This window comes from Lytechinus pictus, unplaced genomic scaffold (assembly GCF_037042905.1).
Source record: "Lytechinus pictus isolate F3 Inbred unplaced genomic scaffold, Lp3.0 scaffold_20, whole genome shotgun sequence".
Taxonomy (NCBI): Eukaryota; Metazoa; Echinodermata; class Echinoidea; order Temnopleuroida; family Toxopneustidae; genus Lytechinus; species Lytechinus pictus.
This window is the reverse complement of record NW_026974141.1, coordinates 2,620,937-2,641,568: the sequence shown is the minus strand read 5'-3', so window position 1 is coordinate 2,641,568 and position 20,632 is coordinate 2,620,937. Positions and strand designations below refer to the sequence as shown.

At 35.6% G+C, this 20,632-nt stretch overlaps 1 protein-coding gene across 2 annotated transcripts in view; it reads right to left on the bottom strand.

The window, feature by feature from the left end:
* Window positions 1-3,767: 3,767 nt before the first annotated feature.
* Window positions 3,768-20,632, bottom strand: part of LOC129282899 (circularly permutated Ras protein 1-like) — a 36,085-nt gene continuing 19,220 nt past the window's right edge. The window contains exons 9-22 of one of the 2 annotated variants that reach the window (XM_064114815.1): window positions 19,783-20,325; window positions 18,548-18,637; window positions 16,974-17,125; window positions 16,080-16,289; window positions 15,392-15,476; window positions 14,389-14,495; window positions 13,202-13,314; window positions 12,419-12,466; window positions 11,466-11,627; window positions 10,763-10,886; window positions 8,957-9,050; window positions 7,292-7,321; window positions 5,909-5,986; window positions 3,768-4,259 (exon numbers count right to left, since the gene is read on the bottom strand). In XM_064114815.1, the coding sequence (XP_063970885.1) occupies window positions 4,143-4,259; window positions 5,909-5,986; window positions 7,292-7,321; window positions 8,957-9,050; window positions 10,763-10,886; window positions 11,466-11,627; window positions 12,419-12,466; window positions 13,202-13,314; window positions 14,389-14,495; window positions 15,392-15,476; window positions 16,080-16,289; window positions 16,974-17,125; window positions 18,548-18,637; window positions 19,783-20,325 (1,953 nt within the window). In that variant the 3' untranslated portion in view covers window positions 3,768-4,142. The remainder of the gene's footprint in view (window positions 4,260-5,908; window positions 5,987-7,291; window positions 7,322-8,956; window positions 9,051-10,762; window positions 10,887-11,465; window positions 11,628-12,418; window positions 12,467-13,201; window positions 13,315-14,388; window positions 14,496-15,391; window positions 15,477-16,079; window positions 16,290-16,973; window positions 17,126-18,547; window positions 18,638-19,782; window positions 20,326-20,632) is intronic. The other variant, XM_064114816.1, reaches the window with a different exon arrangement.

Genomic DNA, 20,632 nt, shown 5'->3' with positions numbered 1-20,632 from the left:
AGATGCTTGGTACATGAAAATTGCAACAAAAAATTATTCATGGTAAGATATTTCCCAGAATTTCTTTTTAAGGACTTTTCATGCCAAAGGATGAAAAATAATCCTCATAAATAAAGTACTCTATAATATGTAATCTAAAATACATGTAGGTCATATGCCGGCCAAAGAATACAAGTACTACTGAAAATGTACTAAGAATACAATAAGTATTGATTTGGAAAAGAAAAACACAAATGTACTTTATTTCATCCATACATCAAATTAAATCACATAGAATACCACCTATGCCCACAGAATAAAAAGAAAATTAAATGCATATTAAAAGTAGAAATACTTTTTAATAACAACTGATACTACACTAGTGTATACTTAGTCAGTTTTCATAAATACATGTAGATATTTTGACAACTGGTAAATAAAATGTCATAAAATTGCTATGAATATCATAAAAGATAGAACGTGAGAAAACAGATAGTTTGGCATATGTCCAAATACTATTACAAGACAAGTAACATAAAGAAAGAGAATAAAGATTCAAAATGAAATTCAGTTATTAAAGTAAAAAAAGAAGTAAATTAGAATTAATTTCTGAACATACAATTTAGACAAAAAACAAGCAGGTAAAATAATTCTTAGTATTTGTAAAATCTTCATTACTTTCATCTTGTTTAAATAACTTACTTGAATAAAATATGAAAACTTTAATAATATCCTGATTAATAATATATACAATATTTATTTGCAAGTTTTTGTTAAAATTATCCTCATATAAGAGTACAATATATAATGAAGGAACTGAAATAGTGATTCTGAATTCATACAAATGATATACCCGATTTTGTATCATTTAGTACTGATGTGCTTCATCAAAAGTTATTCATGGAATCATCTTTGTTTATTAATAATTATAATAATATTCTGATATATGTACACATTGAAGGCACTAGAAAGTGACAAAATTTACGCAAATCATACACCTGATTTTGAATGATTAAGTACTGATCAAAAGTACATTGTCACTCAAAATAAACATTTCGACCAAAAGCTTTTTTTTCAACCACTCGTGTTGATGATAATACAATGCAAATTAAGGGCACTGGAAAAGTGACTGAATAATAAATCTGATCGATCAACATATTAGTACTGGTCAACAGTACACAGACTCTCAAAAGAAATATGACATAAAATATTCTTTAACCACTCTTGTTAATTATAGTCAGCTTTCGCAAATGGCAACGGTAGCCTCGAGTAAGGGGTAATTGGTCTACTGTGACCGTACCCAAACGACCCTCCCGTCTCGGCCAAATCACAGTTTCGCAGTTGTGTGTACGGAAACTCCTGTTTACCGAAGATACAGCCTAACGTGAGCTATCGCTGTGCATGTAGTTTTTACGCACGCCATGCATGAGTCACGTTTACTGTTTCGCACACGGTTGCAATGACAGCGTTGATTGGCTGATTCCATGCCAATAATCGTGGCCAGACTGAACGCTAGTTTGACTCAGTACCGTTGTACATTTCGGCGGTACGGGGGAATATCTCGAGTTTGGGGACCCCCTGCTTAGATTTTTTCTGGAAGATCCGTTCCCGCCATTCTTGCAAAAGCCCTTAAAGGTAAATGCTAGTTTTGGTAACGATATCAAAATGAGTTCGTACAGAATCCAATGAAATGACCACCAAAGTGTCTGTTTGTATATATAAAAAGTATGTGCCAAAGGATTCTGGAAGAAATTGTGTAATTGCTGAGAAATCGGCAAATAAGCACAGGATTTGGGTAGAGCGTCGGGCCCGACGCTCAAAGCAATAATTATACACTGTCCCACGTGCGCTTATCTGTGTTGGGGAAGTTCAGTCTGAACATTTTTCAGCGTAGATTTCAAGATTTCACAAAGTTCAGTTTATGTAACTATACCAGGTCTAGATCCTCGATGATATACTGACAATTAAGCCTGGTTTTACAGACTTTCTCATGAAATCAGTGTTTACTGCAACTACTGGAATTTCTCTTTAAATAAAAATATGTTACAGACTGATGGAGCTGGAAAATGTGACCATGACTTTATACCTGTTATAAGTTTGCTTTTGCAACACTGATAACAGATGAATACTACTCAGTGGTCCAAAAGATATTAGTTGACCAAAAAGATGTTATTATCAATTCACCTTTTAGATCTGGATTTAGATTTATTTCCGTTCAACAAAATTTCCAAAATATAATCAAAGTAACAATACATATTCAATATACATGTAATACAGACAGATCAATGACATTTCGTAACAAATATTGAAAATAAATTAAACAAAACTCAAGTGTGTTGCAATTATTTTATCTATGAAAAGAATGTAGAAATGAACGGAGGGACTTGCCAAGAAATATACAAATATATAAGGCTTTGAGAAAGTATAGTGGGAACTTTTTATCCGAGGTAGGATTGGCAATTACTATTTTCGCCGAGGGACGGAGCCTGAAGGGAAAAATAGTTACATTGCCAGTCCAACCAATCAATATCTAGAATACTCATAAATATTCATAAGAGGGATATAATAAAATATATACATTGAAGACAACATAGTAGCAACTGAGTTTATGCACATTAACAGTTGATTTGTAGCATTCATGTATTAGTACTGATAAATTACCAAGTGGATTGATTTAACCTGTTCACATCTGAAATTCCAATCATTATTTCTATCTATGTCAGGCAATCCTCTAGCAATCATTACTCTAGATGAGTAGTGTTCAAAATGTATTTACAGGACTCCTTTTTCATACATCTCACATCACATTACATAGCACTACAATGCAAGCTTTTTGCCAAAATTCCAACCAATGATGTCTTCATTGCTGGTGACACGACATATGCTTCTGCAACATTTGCTCCTGCGACATTTGCTTCTGTCTTAATATCTCAGAAAGCATTGGGATAGAGTAAGGATTGTAATAGAGTTTTTGGTTCAGAATAATGTAAAGATTGACGGTTTATATAGTTTTGAAGGTTAGGTTTTATTTTTTATTTTCCTTTGGAGCAATTGACGCCGGAGCAAATGTCACAGATCCTTATTGCTACCATAACCAATAATTTGTTTGAAACTTTATGTACACAATATTAATAATCATATGAATTGCTAATCATGATCATAGCAAATAGAATACTATTGTAAAGGATCAGCGAAAAACGGAATGTTATTTTTTAGACACATTTGTACACAATAAATGTAAAAAATAGAAATATTTCTCATCATATAATACCAATCAATTGCTAAATATTTACATGCTGTAAGATAAATAATCACACGTTTTTATCAGACTAAATGCGAAGGTGATAGACAACCACATTTTCTCTTTAGGGATAGCCACTCCGTTGAACAGATTAAAAATATTTCCAATAACATATATTTTTACAAATAATTATGTTTTATTATATAATAACACATATTGAAGATCAGTATTATATATATATATATATAGAGAGAGAGAGAGAGAGAGAGAGAGATATGAAAATTAATTGAATGCACATTTCTCGATTGACATGAAAGACAGAATTCCCAAAACACCGATTTCTACGTAATAGTACTATGGAAATCATGTTGTTTACATAAAGGCGATGTAAAAAATACAAATTTGAGCATGAATATGTAAAGAAGAGTAAATTGGTATTCTTAGAAAACAATTCAAGAACAATGCATTCACATCTTTACTACCTTTTTAAAAAAGAAGAAATTATATCACAAATACTAATTGTAGATTACTTCTTGAATTTTTTTTTCAACCTTGTCGCAAAGCCTTGCAAATATATATAAATTTGACACCACTAACTTGCACACCAGTTCAAGTTTACAACAGAATATATTCTTTTCAAATTTCTTGAATACAAAATGGAAGATGAATGATTGCATTGGCTCTTGTAGAAGATCACTTGGTCCAGGGACTGAATGAAAGACAATAATTCTCATAGAAGTTGAATTTATAGAACAGCTAAAATTCAGTTACCACTCCATAAGTGAACGTCTCCTAATATACTACACAGAGCCTTTCCAAGCAGGTCCAAACATCACATCTGATATGCTAATAGAACTACTTTCACTACATATGTGAAAGTCTCCTAATATACTACACAGGAACCATTCCCAGCAGGTCCAAACTACACCATCTCTGACATACTGTAGGCCTGCTTGTTGAACATCTTCGTGGTGGCGCCCTTCATCCGGTAGAAGACACTGGCTTGCCGGTCCGACACGTTCTTGCGACGATTCTTCATCTAAAAGTTATCATTGATATCAAAATAAAGGCTATGAAAATGATCTGACTTACTCCAAATCATGAGTAAGATCAAAAGTTAGCTAGTATTTAATCATATCTGTTTGTATACATGTATATGTGCGAGTTTAAGACTAAATTAAAGGTGGAATTTGTCTTGTCTTCTTGTCTTTCCGTTAAAGCCCACAATCATTGTATTGATTATTATGGCATTTGAACGTCACGATTGACTTCACCTGAAATTTGCCGGGACCAGCAGGTGTAATACACCGAGCGAACACCCTACTCCTACTCTTTGACGAATAGTGTATTGGTTTTAATGTGCATAGGTTGTGACTCTCCTATACATGGGACCAACATTTGCGTCCTTTCCGATGGACGGAGTGTTTTCCAATTCCATTCACACCTGCACTGAATACAGTGGTGAGGCACGCTTACACACAACGTTATAGCATCAGATTTTTTGTTAGACGCGTTTCGGCATGAGCGGAACTCGAACCCCTCACGTTGAGATCCACGGTCTTTATCCGAAACATGCGCTCTAACCGACTAAGCTACGCTGCCTCCTAATTTCATGGCAAGTGCATATTTTGTAAAGCATAAAAATATCAAAAATATTAAAACAATATCCATCTGCATTCCAGTCTCCAAGAAATCACCATATTGCAAAAGAACTTGAAAATGAAATTTCATTATTAACCCGTCCAACAACAGAATTTGGCTTGTAACTGTTTATGAATCATCTCCCTGTGTTTTTTCAAATAATTAGAAACCCTCTAATTTTTCAAATAAAAAAATCTGTTAAACTTGCATGAGTCAACAAAAGTATTCCCCAAATTAAAATTTTTTCAGAGGAAATTATGGAAAACATTACGTTACATGTACATCCATTCAAAATCAAATTTCTCCTAAGTCGAACATATTAAGTGATCCCAAACGACTCTACTTAAGCACGGTTACCTATAAATAAATTTTTAAGCACCTTGGTGCATTTACAGGAATCAATACACATTTGCATTAAAATGACCAAACAACAATATTACATCTTAAAGGAGAATGAAACCCTTGAAACCAGCTGAATCCATATCAAAGAGAAAAATCAAAGAAACATATTGTTGAAAGTTTGAGGAAGATTGAATGAATAATAAGAAAGTTATGAGCATTTGAATATTGAGATCACTAATGCTATGTAGTTCCTCCAATTGGCAATGCGACCAAGATCTGTGATGTCACACACGTACAACTCCCTCATTACTTTAGTACTTATTTCACTTATATTCTCACTTTTATAGAGTCTATCACAAGGTGAGGTGTTCTCTTTATGAGAGGACAAGTACAGAGGTTTCACAACATTATATCATTGATGAATCGTTTGTCATATGATTAGAATGAGCAAAAAGAGATGTTTTGGGGTATATTTTCAGTGTCCAAAAGGGGAGAGTTGTTCATCTGTGACATCATAGATCTTGGTCGCATTGCCAATTGGAGGATCTCCATAGCATTAGTGATCTCGACATTCAAATGCTCATAACTCTTCTATTGCTAGTCCTATTTTACTCAAACTTTTGTTGATCTTATTCTTTGATTTTTCTGCTTTCACAAAAACTAACTTGCTCCAAGAGTTTCATTCTCCTTTAACATATTACTCACCTTCTTACTCATCTTCTTGTTCTTGGTGACCAACGGAACATCATCATCATCGCTTTCCCCTCCACTCCGTATTTCAAGCTACAGATAACAGATGAAATAAATTACATGGAGTCGATCATTAGTTCAGATAACGTAGAACCATTTTACGTCGAGAATACACTCACAGTGCATACATAAATCATCTCCACAAAATGGGCTTTTTAAGCTGTTATGAAATCATTGTCAAAAATGATGAAATTCATTTCCCTGTTCTTGGTTTATACCCAAGGAACATCATCACCTTCCCTTCCTCCTTCACTTTTCCAAGTTTTCATGGCATACTAAAATGTACAAATATCACATATCATTGATAAAAAATGTTTAGATAATGAGTAGCAATTCTATATAGAGAATGTACTTAAAGTGTAAAACTACTTTCTACTTTCCATCTTCAAAATGACTTGCAACATGTTTAAATTGTGATTAAGTTAATGTAGAAATTCTTAATCCACAGTACCACCCATTAACTTTAGCGTCAGTCAATTTGAATGCATCAAGGATAAAAGCAGACATTAGTAACAGCTGTAGTATTTTATCATCAAGAATTTTCGTGCAGGATTCTGGTAAAGCACATCAGGGCCCCGTCTTACAAAGAGTTATGATTGATCGGATCAATCGCAATTATGGACGGCCAGCAATGTCAACATGTATTATGCATGTTTGTTCAAAATATTTTCTAGCTATGATGTATATTCATGCATTCATTGTTGTCTTGAAAATTCACTGTGCTTCTCTTTGTTTACAAAAGACATTTCCTGTAAAAAAAATTATTACACTGATGGATTTCCATAGAGTTACTATTGATTGGATCATTTGTAACTCTTTGTAAAACGGGCCCCTGAAGAAACAATTTTGCACTAATTCAAAAATGTTACTCTTATTGATTATAACTCAAAGGCAGTTAAGTCATTTTGATAAATGCTAGAACTTTGCCAATGTGTACACTGGCTGCAGTCAAATAGACCTGTTTATTCAAGATATTAAAATTTCAAGAATACTTTTTAAGCAACCCTTGTTCTTGACAACCAAAAAGTTTGTTGAAGGCCTGCCAGACATAGCAGTAAGTTATGTATGAAAACTGTATTCCAAGTATCATCATCTATCTATTACTAATGGTTTGAATAAATACCTCGTACAAGGTTCCACGGAATAAAGCATTATATTAATTTCAATCACAAAGGCCTTATTATTAGCAGTATTACAAGCAAAATCAAAACTGAAATGTTTTGCCTAATTGGAATACTTCCACTGATGCCTTTCTGGCTGGCAGTCAGTCTGGGGATCAACAGTAATCTAATGCAAATTAATAGCATGCAAAACATCTAAAACAATAATGTTAGTTACCTCCATATATTCACCAGCATCCCACTCTTGCTGCATAGGTCAAGAGGTCAAAAGGCCAAGCATCAAAAGGTCAGAATATTGTTAGGATAATTCCAGAGAGAGAAAATAGAATAAGCATGTTAACGATAAGAACACTAAAGGCACACATACTAATACATATACATGCAGTATATATAATGTTATGGCAAACAATGCATTATGAACATTTCATATTTCTAATTTTGTATTCAGTACGTAGTATAAAATATCACCCAGACATAGCAAAATTTGCACTAACTCTAGACATTAGCAGTTTGTTTATACATGTTTTCTCATTCTCCTCTTTCGTATTAATGCTAATGTCAAGTAAGCGTTCAAGCGAACTACTCGTACTTGCAGCAAAAAAAAATGGTGTCATGAGAAAGTTTTTATGGTCAATGTTATCTTTCAATACATCATATAGAACTAGATCAGGTCCCTGTTTTACAAAGAGTTGCAATTGATCCAATCAACCATTACTATGGAAAGCCAGCAACGTCAACATCTAAAATGCATGTTTATTCTAATTATTTTCTAGATATGATGCATACATTCATACAATCATCATTTTCTTGACAATTTGGTGTGCTTTTCTTTGTTTACAAAGGACATTGTGCAAAGCTCCTGAAGGAAAAATTATGACATTGATGGATTTCCATATCTGACATTGATTGGATCGCAATTCTTTGTAAGATGGGGCCCTGGTTCATTTGCGTAAACTGAAAACAAATGATCACACTGAAGACCACAAACACAGATAAGCACATATGGGACAGTGTATTATATTATTGCTTGGAAAAAGACTGGACAAGAGGCTGCAATGCCATGCTTGTTCTGTCAATTTCTTAGCAATTCCACATTTTTCTATCAGAATATTAAACTTTGCAATTATAACCATCATTATCATCATGATTGTACGGAAGAAGTAGGTGTTCGTGTAGCACATCCGATCGTTTCTTCGAAATGAAGCTTGTACAGGGCCCCATTGCATAACAGTTACCACTATTGTAACTTTGCCATGCAATGGTAACTTGCATGAAATCCTTGATTTTGATTGGCTGTTGATCAATGTTACCATGGTAGTTACCATTGGATGGCAAATGTACCATAATAGTAACTTTTATGTAATGGTGCCCAGGTCCTTAAATAACTGACATGCATTTGTGGAAGATGGACTTTACTGGAGAATTTGGTGTATGGAGGACCAGTGTTTGTCTAGCCGAGTTTTGAAAGAACTTCAATTATAATTTTGTTTTAAACAAAGACTTGGGTGGTCATACTACTGGATTCTGTTCGGACTCATTTTCAATTTGTTACCACAATCAGTGGAGCGTTGTGGCCCAGTGGATTAGTCTCTGGACTTTGAAACAGAGGGTCGTGGGTTCAAATCCCAGCCATGGCATAGTTTCCTTCAGCAAGAAATCAATCCACATTGTGCTGCACTCGACCCAGTTGAGGTGAATGGGTACCTGGCAGGAATTTATTCCTTGAAATGCCGCGTGCTGGAAGGCTGCTTGAGCTACAGCCAGGGTAATAATATACAAGTCCTTTGGAAGCGCATAGAGACACTATTCAGAATGTCTTATGCGCATACAAGAACGGACTATTATTATTATTAGCATTTATGTTTAGGGTGGATCATCTTACCTGATGAGCTCGTGTGATTTCAGAGTTGATGGGAGCCATGTTGGCTAGGAACGTCTGATAGATACCCTCCTGCTCCTGACCTTCCTCTGGTTGCCTAGCAACAAGAAATATATCATACACAAACTTACATCAGTAAGGAATGAACATATGATAAAATACAGTTAATTCCACGTAAGTCAATCTTCTATGGATCAAATAATTGCCTGTGACTGAAAGCAAGGGTCATTGTAGAAAAAGTTGCGAACAATCGCAACTCTAAAAATCAAACGTAAGTATTAGGGATTGTGCTTGATACTTTATGTTGCGTTTAAACGTAACTCTTCCTGCAAAAAAAGTTTTTTACTACCTTAAGTTGAAGTTCTCCAAACTTGAACAGATTTATTTGTCTCAAAAGAGATTTTACTTCAACAGATTCATCTATATTCAAGTTCCTACCAATCTAAAGTTCCAGTCAAGCTTTTACCCCAACCCTGTGGATGTTTGAGGCCAAGTGATAAGTCACAAAGTTCCCTTGAGCTGTCTGATATCTCGCCGATCACGGGAGCAAAGATAGGTGATGATATATATCCTTAGTATTTTTCACAAGAGTTAGGTGCAAATTAAAGTCAATGTGCGAGTCCAATGAAGCTGATCTGACCAATAAAGTGATGCACATCATTTACCACACTTATCCAGAGATTTAAGTGTGATTGTTGATCACTCTTTATTTTCTGTGAAACACCTCCATAATCCTTTAATAGCCAACTTGATTTATTCCCCTTTCTTAGCCAGATTTTGCTTTCAAAGTCAATAACAATGGTATCCTCCAGGAGGTGTTTGTGTGTGAAACACTTCCATAATTCCTTATGTGTTGGATTAATCCTTTGATAGTCAACTTGATTTATTCCCCTTTCTTAGCCAGATTAGGCTTTCAAAGTCACTAACAATGGCATCCTCCAGCTCCAGTAAACAAGAATGTCCTGCGTTGAAATGTTATGAGGGTGTGTCCAGCTGAAGGTGAATGGGACTGGTTTCTGAGCCTGAGGGTTCTTTTGTGTTCTTTTAAATCAGGTTAAGACTATATTGGTCTTCATTCAAGCAGACTCATATGGCTTTGAATCAGACTACCGCTCTTACACTTGTAATTTTTCAGAGTCTTGCCTCAATTTCTTTTAATAAAAAAGAGAACTTCAAAAACTGTTCAAGGTGAGACTCGAACCTGCGTCAATGATCTTGAATGCAGTGAATTCATAATAGCGCATCGTTTTACCGACCGCGCCACACCAAACGAGCGGATAGACGCGTTAGAAAGTACTCTATATTCTATCCCATGAATATTCATGAGACATAGTCTGACTATATAAACCCTATCCTACTGAGTCTGCTGAATCGACGCCAATATAGTCTTAACCTTTCATAACACTGAAGTATAGCTCTAGTCTACAACCTAGTCCCTCCTCCATGTGCATGTTTTTTTAGTCTTAACCTTTAATCACCCATTGAGACTTTCTTCCCACACATACACAATGTTGTTATAATCAGTGCAGCTACCTTCATACACAATGACCTGCCTTTCTTAGCAAAGAATTTTCTTGTTTGAATACTTAATAGTGTGTTACTTAAGGTTTGCAATTAATCCCTTAATAGCGACAATGAATCAAGATCATCCTTGCATGCACATTTTGTTCAAAAGAGTCATCAAGAACCAATCAGAATTTCCCTTTCATATTTGCATTATTCATAAACTACAGAGGACACAACAGACTATTCCGATTGTTGTCAACTACAGAAATCTAAATTTTTATCATATCAATTTCTTCTACTTACGTGCATCGTTGTACAAGCTTCTGTGTAATGACAGCGTTGATCTGTGCCTGGGCGTAGGCACCTTCTACAGCTAACTTGGCTGCAGACTGAGCTGCGTGTGCTCCAATTACACCAACGTTAGCATCTTGTTAAAAGAGAGAAAAAAAAAGGAGCAATTAAAATGAAATACTTGTTAAATTGGCAACACTGGAATGTCTACATGCAAGTTATTACAGAAAATACCTTCTAAACTGCATCAGACACAAAACAAAACCCAATCAAATGGTTGATGATCACATCACTTTTGAAAATAGTTCAGGTCCATATTAATTCCTAATGATATACAGGGCAAAGAATTTCAAGATACATAGAGTTCAACATTAAGCTAAAATGTTTAACCTTGTCTATGCCCATACGCTTGCAGCTATCCAGACAAACTTGCTAGGGTGATACAAGCAACTGATTCCATTTTCATTGTCAATATATAAATTTTGTTTTTAATTGTAAATGACAAGGAATATATTGAAGTATCAATATCTCATAGATAGGCTCATATGAATGTTTTCAACAGAAATATGGCGCAATATGAATGCTGTGGATCATCATCATCATCATCATTTACATTTTTTAAATAAAATGTTGATAAAGCTATACTGTATATGGTTTTGATCTTGGAACGATTGCATATATAATGAATTGAATGAAAATAAATTTGAGTGCTTACTTTGTTCTGCAAACTTTCTATCCTTGGTGACTGGTCTATCCATGGTAAGGATCCTCTGGTAGTCCAGACCATCACGGCCTGTGTACCGGATCTGGACCTGGAACGGTAGCCTCTCTAGACCCTCTATCATAGTCTGTGCCACGCTCTCATAGATCGGCTCATCTAATGGGATGGAGGTACATACGGATCATTAATCTAATTAATCTCCTCAAATTGGCAATCACTATCAATCATCATACAGTTGCTTTACATTGGCTCAAGTTCAATTCAGTTCATGTCAATTCAATTTAATTTATTCAAGTCAATAAAGAAAATTTGTTTCGGGATTTACAAACATACATTTCATGACAACATCTAAAAAATACATGAGTAAAAGACATACAAAGTAAAAAGTATAAACAGCAATTATACAGAAATGTTGAACCATTAAAAAAAAAAATACAGTTGGTAACAATAATAATTTTTTATAAGATTAACATAGATAGGGATCAATCTGCTTTCACTCCTCAAATTGGCAACAATTATCATTTTATCATACAATATATTGGTATAGAAAAGCTAGAGATGCATAGGGCTCATTTTCTTAACATCTAAATTAATCTCTTTTTGATCCTCAAGTTGGCATCAATAATCATTTTATCATACAATATATTGGGATAGAAAAACTAGAGATGCATAGGGCTCATTTCCTAACATCTAAATTAATCTGTTTTTGATCCTCAAGTTGGCATCATTTTAGCATACAGTTACCATAGTTTAGTCTCATACATTGGGAAAGAACATCGAAAGGTGCATAAGAATCACTATCATAAGGTCCAAATTAACTGCTTTCACTTGCCTAACCGATATAAATTACAACTTTATGTTTTGAAACATGAATAAGGTTAGCCTCTCTTTAATAAAGAAAATCAAAAATATGACTTCTATTCCAATTATTTCAAATAACAACTCACCTTCGACTCTCTCCACCACTGTAGTTCCGCCATAGTTATCATATATCACTGCACAAAGAGAAAAGAAACAAAGATTATATTACTGGGCTCATAGGAACGGAACATGTGCATCGAGAAGCATCACTGTACAGTGCTCAGGTAATCCTGGGCCCTGTCTTAAGAAGAGTTACGATTGATCCAATCAATCACAACTATGGAAAGCCAGCAACGTCAACTTCTAAAATGCATGTTTCTGCAAAATATTTAGAGACAAAATGTACATCGTACATTCATCATTTCCTTGAAAATTAAGTGTGGTTCTTTTTCTTTACAAGAGACATCGTGCAAATTTTTCGTTAAAAAAATTACAACATCAATGGATTTCCATTCAGTTGAGGTTGATCGAATCTATCGTAACACTTTTTTAGGACAGCCCCCTGATTACATAAGTGGTAAGTGCTATTTAGACAAGTAAATGATTTATGTGCTATTTAAACAAACCAACCACAATGATGGTTGTTTCTGCCGGTACCCAATTAACACCTGGGTGGAGAGTGGCAAAGTGTGGATTGACGCCTTGCCAAAGGACGCTAGGCCATGGTGGGATTCGAACATAAGACCCTCTGAGTACAAGGCGAGAGTAAGAACCGCTACACCACGGCGCTTCCACTTGTACACAATAACACTGTAGGATTATGATGTTACAAGCCTACGCAAGCCTCGAAAAGGGTTTTTTATTTTAGGAGGAAGAAAAATTAATCACAAAATTCCCAAAGATTGAGAATAGTAGGTAATATAGCTAACCTTCTTTTCTCCTCACTCCAAACTCAAATGTAGTTTCTGAATCAGCCGTCACAAGTCCAACATTGTTGGTCGCTTGGCTCTGTGAGCTATCATTCTCACTATCCCTAAAAAATCTGCAGAAAAAGAGCAAGAAAATTATCGATTGAAGTATTTATGATCCTTTATTGAAAGGCTCAAATAGAATTGTAACTACTAAAAGGTCAAGTCCACCACAGAAAAATGTTAATTTGAATATTTAGAGAAAAATCAAACAAGCATAACGCTGAAAATTTCATCAAAATCGAATATAAAATATGATAGTTATTGCAATTTAAAGTTTCGCTTATTTTTCACATAACAGCGATATGCACAATGCACAACTCAGTGACATGCAAATGAGTAAGTCGATGATGTCCATCACTCACTATTTCTTTTGTTTTCTGTTGTTTGAATTATACTATATTTCAATTTCTACAGATTTGACAATAAGGACCAACTTGACTGAACCATATAGTATTAGACAATGCTAATTATACATGTTAAGGGAGGAATTAATCATTGTTTCACTTGACAATGAGAAAATTAGAATATTTCAAATAATTCATAAAATAAAATACAAAAAAAATAGTGAGTGGATGATGTCATCAGTTTCCTCATTTGCATACCAATCAGGATGTGCATATAACTGTTTTGGGAAATTAAGCAAAACTTTAAAATGTCATAACTTTTTTATTTTATATCAAATTTTGATGAAATTTTCAGTGTTATGCTTGTTTGATTTTTCTCTTTTTATTCAAATAACTTTTTGTTTGGCTGGACTTGTCCTTTAACTACAAAGGAGCATAATAAGGTAATTAAATGATTTGCAATTAGCTTGTTAAAAAATACACTTCTAGTACCTTTGTGTAATTTTCCTTCACAAAGTCTACTTGATGATCCTTAATCTATCAAATATTGATTTAATCTAATATTATAATAATGCTGGTTCTGACTGCTAAAGTTTTTGTCACATTTGATGAAACTAATTAGTAAAAGGATAGGCAATGATAACCTTCAATAAGCGTATTCATCGCATCATTGCGTAAGTATGATTGAAACTTTTACCAAGTAAAAAAAACACTCTTTTCTGGTACAGATCAAGTGGGAAAGGCATCCTTTTATGATTTGCAATATGTATTTGAAATTACAAGAACAACATAGATACTTACAGGCCTTTATGAAGCACCATCCTGGCCGATACATTAGTAGCGAGGACTGGATCTGCTAGAATGTCTGCAAACTGCTGGTTGAGGTCATTTGCCTTGACAATGCTCACCTACATCAAATACAATACATGGGACCACATGTTAATTTTCTACCAACGAGTACATGTACATGTGAAGCAATAATTGAAAACAATGAAAAAATCTTAGGGTCTCACAGGCCTAATTCATTCCCCATAGACTCGTGTGTTAAATTGGCACTTTAAAAAATTCATAAAAAATAAGGATGAAATTCGGGGGTCGAATGTTTACTACCAGTGGATAGGATATATATCTCGCAATCCATATCTGACCAGAAAAGGGTCCCTCGACCGGCTCATTTTAAAAATAAATTGGCGTGTTTGAAGACATCGTCGGGGGGAGCAGATTCACCACCTCAAACAGCAAAATAGCCCTAATCCTTCTGCCAGTCAAAATATAGTCCAAAATTTGTGATATTTCTTCCCAATTTGGGAAAAGGAAGTTCAGTAATTACCAAAAATAGAATCAGTGTTAGATGGACAATCATATGCATACACTTTGTCAATCAGCCATATCAAAATAAAAAAAATAGCAATGGGTTGGCTCGAATGAATATCTATGGCCTGCCACTAGTGATTAGGCCCGTGTAGCCTGTAGTGATTATTCTGTGTAACTTCTAGATTTTGAAGTCTAGAAATAGGCATATATGCATTTATAGAAATTGTTAGTTTCAAAATCTTCCCCCTTCTCATCATTATCATTATGGAATTCAATTCAATATAACATTTATTTCAAAAGGCTAAGAATTATTCACATTAAGACATTTATAAAAGTTGCAATATAATATTATGGGAGGTCACAACTCTAAAAAGTTCACCGGAGAAAAATACAGACATAATACTGACAAGGCTGGGAAGATACAACTTCCGTGCAAAGTACAGTACATAACAAAAAATAAAGAAAAAAAGAAGGAAAAGAAACAACAAACCTGTCCTCTCGTCTTGTCTGCAACACTCCCTAGCTCAATGGCACGACAGTCCTCGCCTTCTAACGTGAGCACAGACACACATACACTGAAAAAGAACGGACAAAACATCATATAAAAAAAGTAATAAATCGTGTGGTATCTCTTGATTTTTCATCACAAATTTTGTTGTGAGGGCAATTCCATGAATATGTACGTCCGACCTCCTATATGTGGGATCTTCATGAAATTTTCTGTCTCAGATTTCTTCTTCAGTCTGTCATGTTCTTAAAGGACCATGACTTGGTCAGTTTATAAAGTGAAGTAAGACTTGAGAAAATGGGGATCGGACATACAAAAAGGATGATCATTTTTGATAAAATGAAATCGGATGTGTTTACTTGTAAGTAAATGGGCAATTCCAAACAATATGAACATATGACTCCCTGTATGTGGGTTCTTCCTGAAATCGTCTGTATTGTTGTTCTTCTGTAAATTTGTAATGCTCTTAAATAATCATGACACGGGCAGTCAATGAAAAGAATTATGAATGGAGAAAAATTGAAGTTGGATATACAAGAAGGTTCATTATTTCATGGAATTGGCTAAAATGATTATTTTTAGCTTACTATTGAAACTAATTTACTCTCAAATTCAAAATGATCACATCATATTTTAATCCTAGATATGAGTGTTCAATATCTATACTAACCCTGAATCTCTAGCAAAGTTGCCGACCTCGTCATAGAATGCGGCTGCTTCCTCGTAAGCTGCGTCATTGTCCATGTCGTTCAGCGCCCCCAAGCCAACGTTGGCCATTCCATCTGTGCACATGATGACCTTTGACCCCGGCTTCTGTGCTGCCATGGAGATGGCGATGAGGAGGGCGGGGCCTAAGGCAGTCTGCCCACTCTCTGTAAGGCTGTGAATCAGAATTGAAATAAATACATGGAATACCATTTTAAATCTACATCTTTTAGAAAATCCTGTCTGTTTCCAATGTTTACTTGAAACATAAACTCTGCAAAAAGTCCAATTCTATTATGTAGCTGCACTCTTTTTAAGTTTCAGAATGTTCTCCATCTTTCTATTTTACCCTTTGAGGCATAGTTTGTTGATTTGTAATAATAATAATAATAATAATAGTGTATATTTGTAGAGCGCGCACACCGTCAGTAGACGCTCATGGCGCCGACGCCGGAACTTCCAGTAAACTATTTAAAAAATAATCTGATGAGCATATATTCAGTGTGTGTTTGACTGAAACAGATATTTTCAAAATCTTCCTTTCCTTTCAAAGTGCTTTGCATATTCGATCTAAATAGAATTGGAGCTATGAAAATGTCATGCATCACTCTTATCATGACTTCCTGAGATTTTCCTTCTCATCCTCCTTTTATTTCATGATTAAATTTCATTTTCATCGATGAAGGCTACTATATACATACATAGATAGCATTTCATCAACATTAATCGTCTGACTAGTACTCAGATCTGACCACTTCCCTTGATTGGCTAATAATTGTTCTAAGAACAGTCAGACAAAAAACTTTGTCGGATAAAATATTCAACAATTCCTTTCATGAAATACTCTCAATGATCTAACCTGTATATCTTGTCAGTGAGGCAGCGATGCACCTCCGAGATAGGACCGGGTAGAGGAAAGTTCTGACCAAGACTGATCAGACTTTCTCTGTCCGTGAGACCGGCGCCCTCTAGTGGTACGGGATCAAGACTGCCGTCTCCAATCACCGTCACCTGCAGGAAAGAATAGAGAGAGTATTGATATATATATGAGTGGATATATGTATGTGGATATATAAGTGGAAGAGCAGTGGTGTGGTGGTTCTGACTCTCGCCTTGTAAACAGAGGGTCGTGTGTTCGAATCGCCATGAACGCGCATACATACTCTAAAAGCTGGAATACTGGCTTCAAGTCACATGACTCGAAAAGCAAGGGTTTTAGATGTCAGGTGACCTTTCGAAAATGACATCATCTTGGAGATATTCAGTTGATAACTTCAGTTATTAATTTCATTGATAAACGGCTTTCACTTGTTAAGTTTTAGCATAAAAGCTGGCCAAAATATACTACCCTACCAAGGAGGCTTGCGCGGTAATACACATTGAGTCATATACCGACTATGATTAATTTTTATATTTCTGTCAAAGCAGTGATTTTGAGACGAAATTTGAGATTTTAGTCAGTTACAGGAAGCTACACAACAAAAGCCGGGCCAGGCCAGAAACCAGCGGAATAGGGTGCCGGGGCTCGAATCATGAGAATCAGAGATCATATATTTCAAATGTCATGTATTTCTTCATTTTGCCGATAAGCATGATATCTGCAAAGAATTCAGGGTGAGGGTCACGACTGTCCCAAAGAATCTAGGGTTCAATAATAATAATAATAATAATTAACATTTATATAGCGCTTAATACAACAGTTTCTAAGCGCATTGGAAAGAAAAAAAAAAAAAAAAAAAAAAGGGAGAACAGGATATGGAATTAAGAGGACTGCTTAATGAGGTAAGATTTGAGGAGTGTTTTGAAAGATTCGACAGTGGATGCATTACGGATGGAGATGGGGAGATTGTTCCAGAGTTTAGGGGCAAGAGCAGAAAAAGCACGATCGCCATAACGGGTAAAAGTGCGGGGTCCTAGAGATAGTCGAAGGTGAGCAGTAGAAGAAGATCGGAGACGTTGAGTTGCAGAGGATGAGGGACAGAGAGAGATAAGATTTTGAAGGTAGGATGGGGCAAGACCATGGATGATTTTATAGACAAGGAGAAGGAGCTTGAAAATAATTCTATTATGAACCTGAAGCCAATGGAGGGAGTAGAGAATAGGGGTGATATGTTCAAATTTCTTTGTGAGGGTTACCAATCTAGCTGCAGTATTTTGAATTCTTTGAAGGGGGGCTATACTAGATTGAGGTAAACCAGCAAGTAAAGCATTACAATAATCTAAATGGGATGATACAAAGGCATGTACATGTACTATACGTTCAGTAGATGATTTATCAAGATACTTTCTTAACTTCTTCAAAGGATTAATTATCACTTCATCCTAAATACCTAGTGAAAGCACCACATTTACAAATCTTATATGGACACTAGGACAAAACCTGATATCTTACAAGAACCTTAACAGTTACTACATCAATGCAATGCTACTCACATTGTTGTTGAATGCTACAAGTCCGACTCTCTTGTGACTATTCTCTGCTTGTAGTTTGTCAACTTGCTGCTGTATGGCCGACTGCATCGACTGAAAAAACATTCACAAGTAAACAGCAAAATTAGAAAAATTTGTTTTGAAATGGTTGGAAATTCCTTACAAATAAAAGATCATTTTACATGTAATATGAAGAGGACAACATGTTTTGAAATACCATAATACATAATAAAATAACGAATAACAGTTGAATTCCTAAGCATTGCTTAAAAGGTTTAATATCATAAATTCAAAAGCAGATTAGGTGCAATACTTACAGCAAGGAATTTGCACACAAAATATCATCATAATTATAAAAAAGAAGAAATAATTTAATATACAGTGCGTCCCAGAAAAAACGAAACCGAGATTTAGCGATGATTTATCATAACTTAATCACAAATACAATAGACAAATGACCTACCAATGTAAAGCTTAGAATCTCCTCTTTCATCTGATATTACTTAGATTATTCCTCATTCACGCATGAGTGAGCAAAAACAATTTGAAGAAAGGATACCAAAAACTCATTTGGCGGGGGGTATCTGAATTTTAAAAAGAAAATCACATGCCTAAAAAGTTCAATATCTGTTCTTTAATTTGATACCTTAATCACAAAAAATGGTCAAAAAGTAAAAAAGTTACGTTCCCTCGAAACAATGCTTGTATTTCCATAATTTCATTAAATAAACGTGTTTTCACCGGTTTCCCACAGAAGATATCGCATGGTTAACAAAAGCTTCATGCATGGCTGATCGTCAACAAAACGGAGTGTCGAGTGAGTTTGAACGCTAGCCTGTAAAACCTCTTCATTTTATGAAATTATTGAAATTCAAGCCTTATTTCAAATAACCAGAACTTTCTTATTTCTTGACCATTTTCTGTAATTGAGGTATCAAATTAAAGAGCAGATATTTAACTTTTTAGAAATGTGGTTTTCTTTTTGAAACCCAGATACAGCCCGCCAAATGACTTTTTGGTATCCCCTCTTCAAATTGTTTTTGCTCACTCATGCGTGAATGAGAAATAATCTAAGTAATATCAGATGAAAGAGGAGATTCTAAGCTTTACAATGGTAGGTCATTTGTCTATTGTATTTGTGATTAAGTTATGATAAATCATAGATAAATCTCGGTTTCGTTTTTTGTGGGACGCACTGTATATAGTCTGATTTCTTCAAAGGAAGAAACAAATCTTACTTGGAGTCTGGAGACATATGAAACATGCTTCTTAGGTTCGGGAGCAGCCACAGGCGGAGGGGGAGCTGCAGGTCTTGGAGCGGCAGTAGCAGCGGACGATGGAGGCGGCGGCCTTGGAGGTGCCTGTCTCTTGGAGCCAACAAAGGACCTCTGGGGTGCGGCGACGTACCTCTCTTCCAGCTCGCTATGCCTCTCACCTTGCACGCTACCAGCCACAGAGGGCGCCGCACTGGGCTGGCGAGATGGAGGGGGTAGCGTCCCGGGCGGGGCGGAGGGTGCGGCCTGACCCAGTGGTGGCGGAGGTGGTGGCAATCGAACAGACACCGACGACGCGGTTGATGCGGTCCTTGAAATCTGGAACTGGGCTAAAGCTTGGGCCTGATCCTCTATAGTTTCCTGATAGCTGGCTAGCATCTGGGCATTGAGGGCCTCTTGTTGGGCGGCCCTAGACCTCTGCTCGGCAGCATCGAGCTCCTCCTGGTAAGCCTGCAGCGCCACCTGCTCATCGCTGAGCCTGCCTTGCACAGACACTTTTCCGGATACCTGAACAAACAAAAATATTCAGTAAAAACCTAGTAGAGTTGAGATGGTCCAGAAGTATGGCCATTTGGTCAACTCATTTTTACCTTTAGACTAGCTCACTGTTTCAAACATGCAAAAATTTCTTTCACAGTCTGAGTAAAAACCCCTTGATGTTCTATTCCATTTGACCACAAAATCCTCAAATTTAATTTTGATTCAAATTTATATCGATATTGCGATACCAAAGAACCCCAGTTAAGAAAGAATCACACGTTCAATAGAAACTTGCAAAATTTTCAGGTTATGCATTATCTGAATGCCATGCACA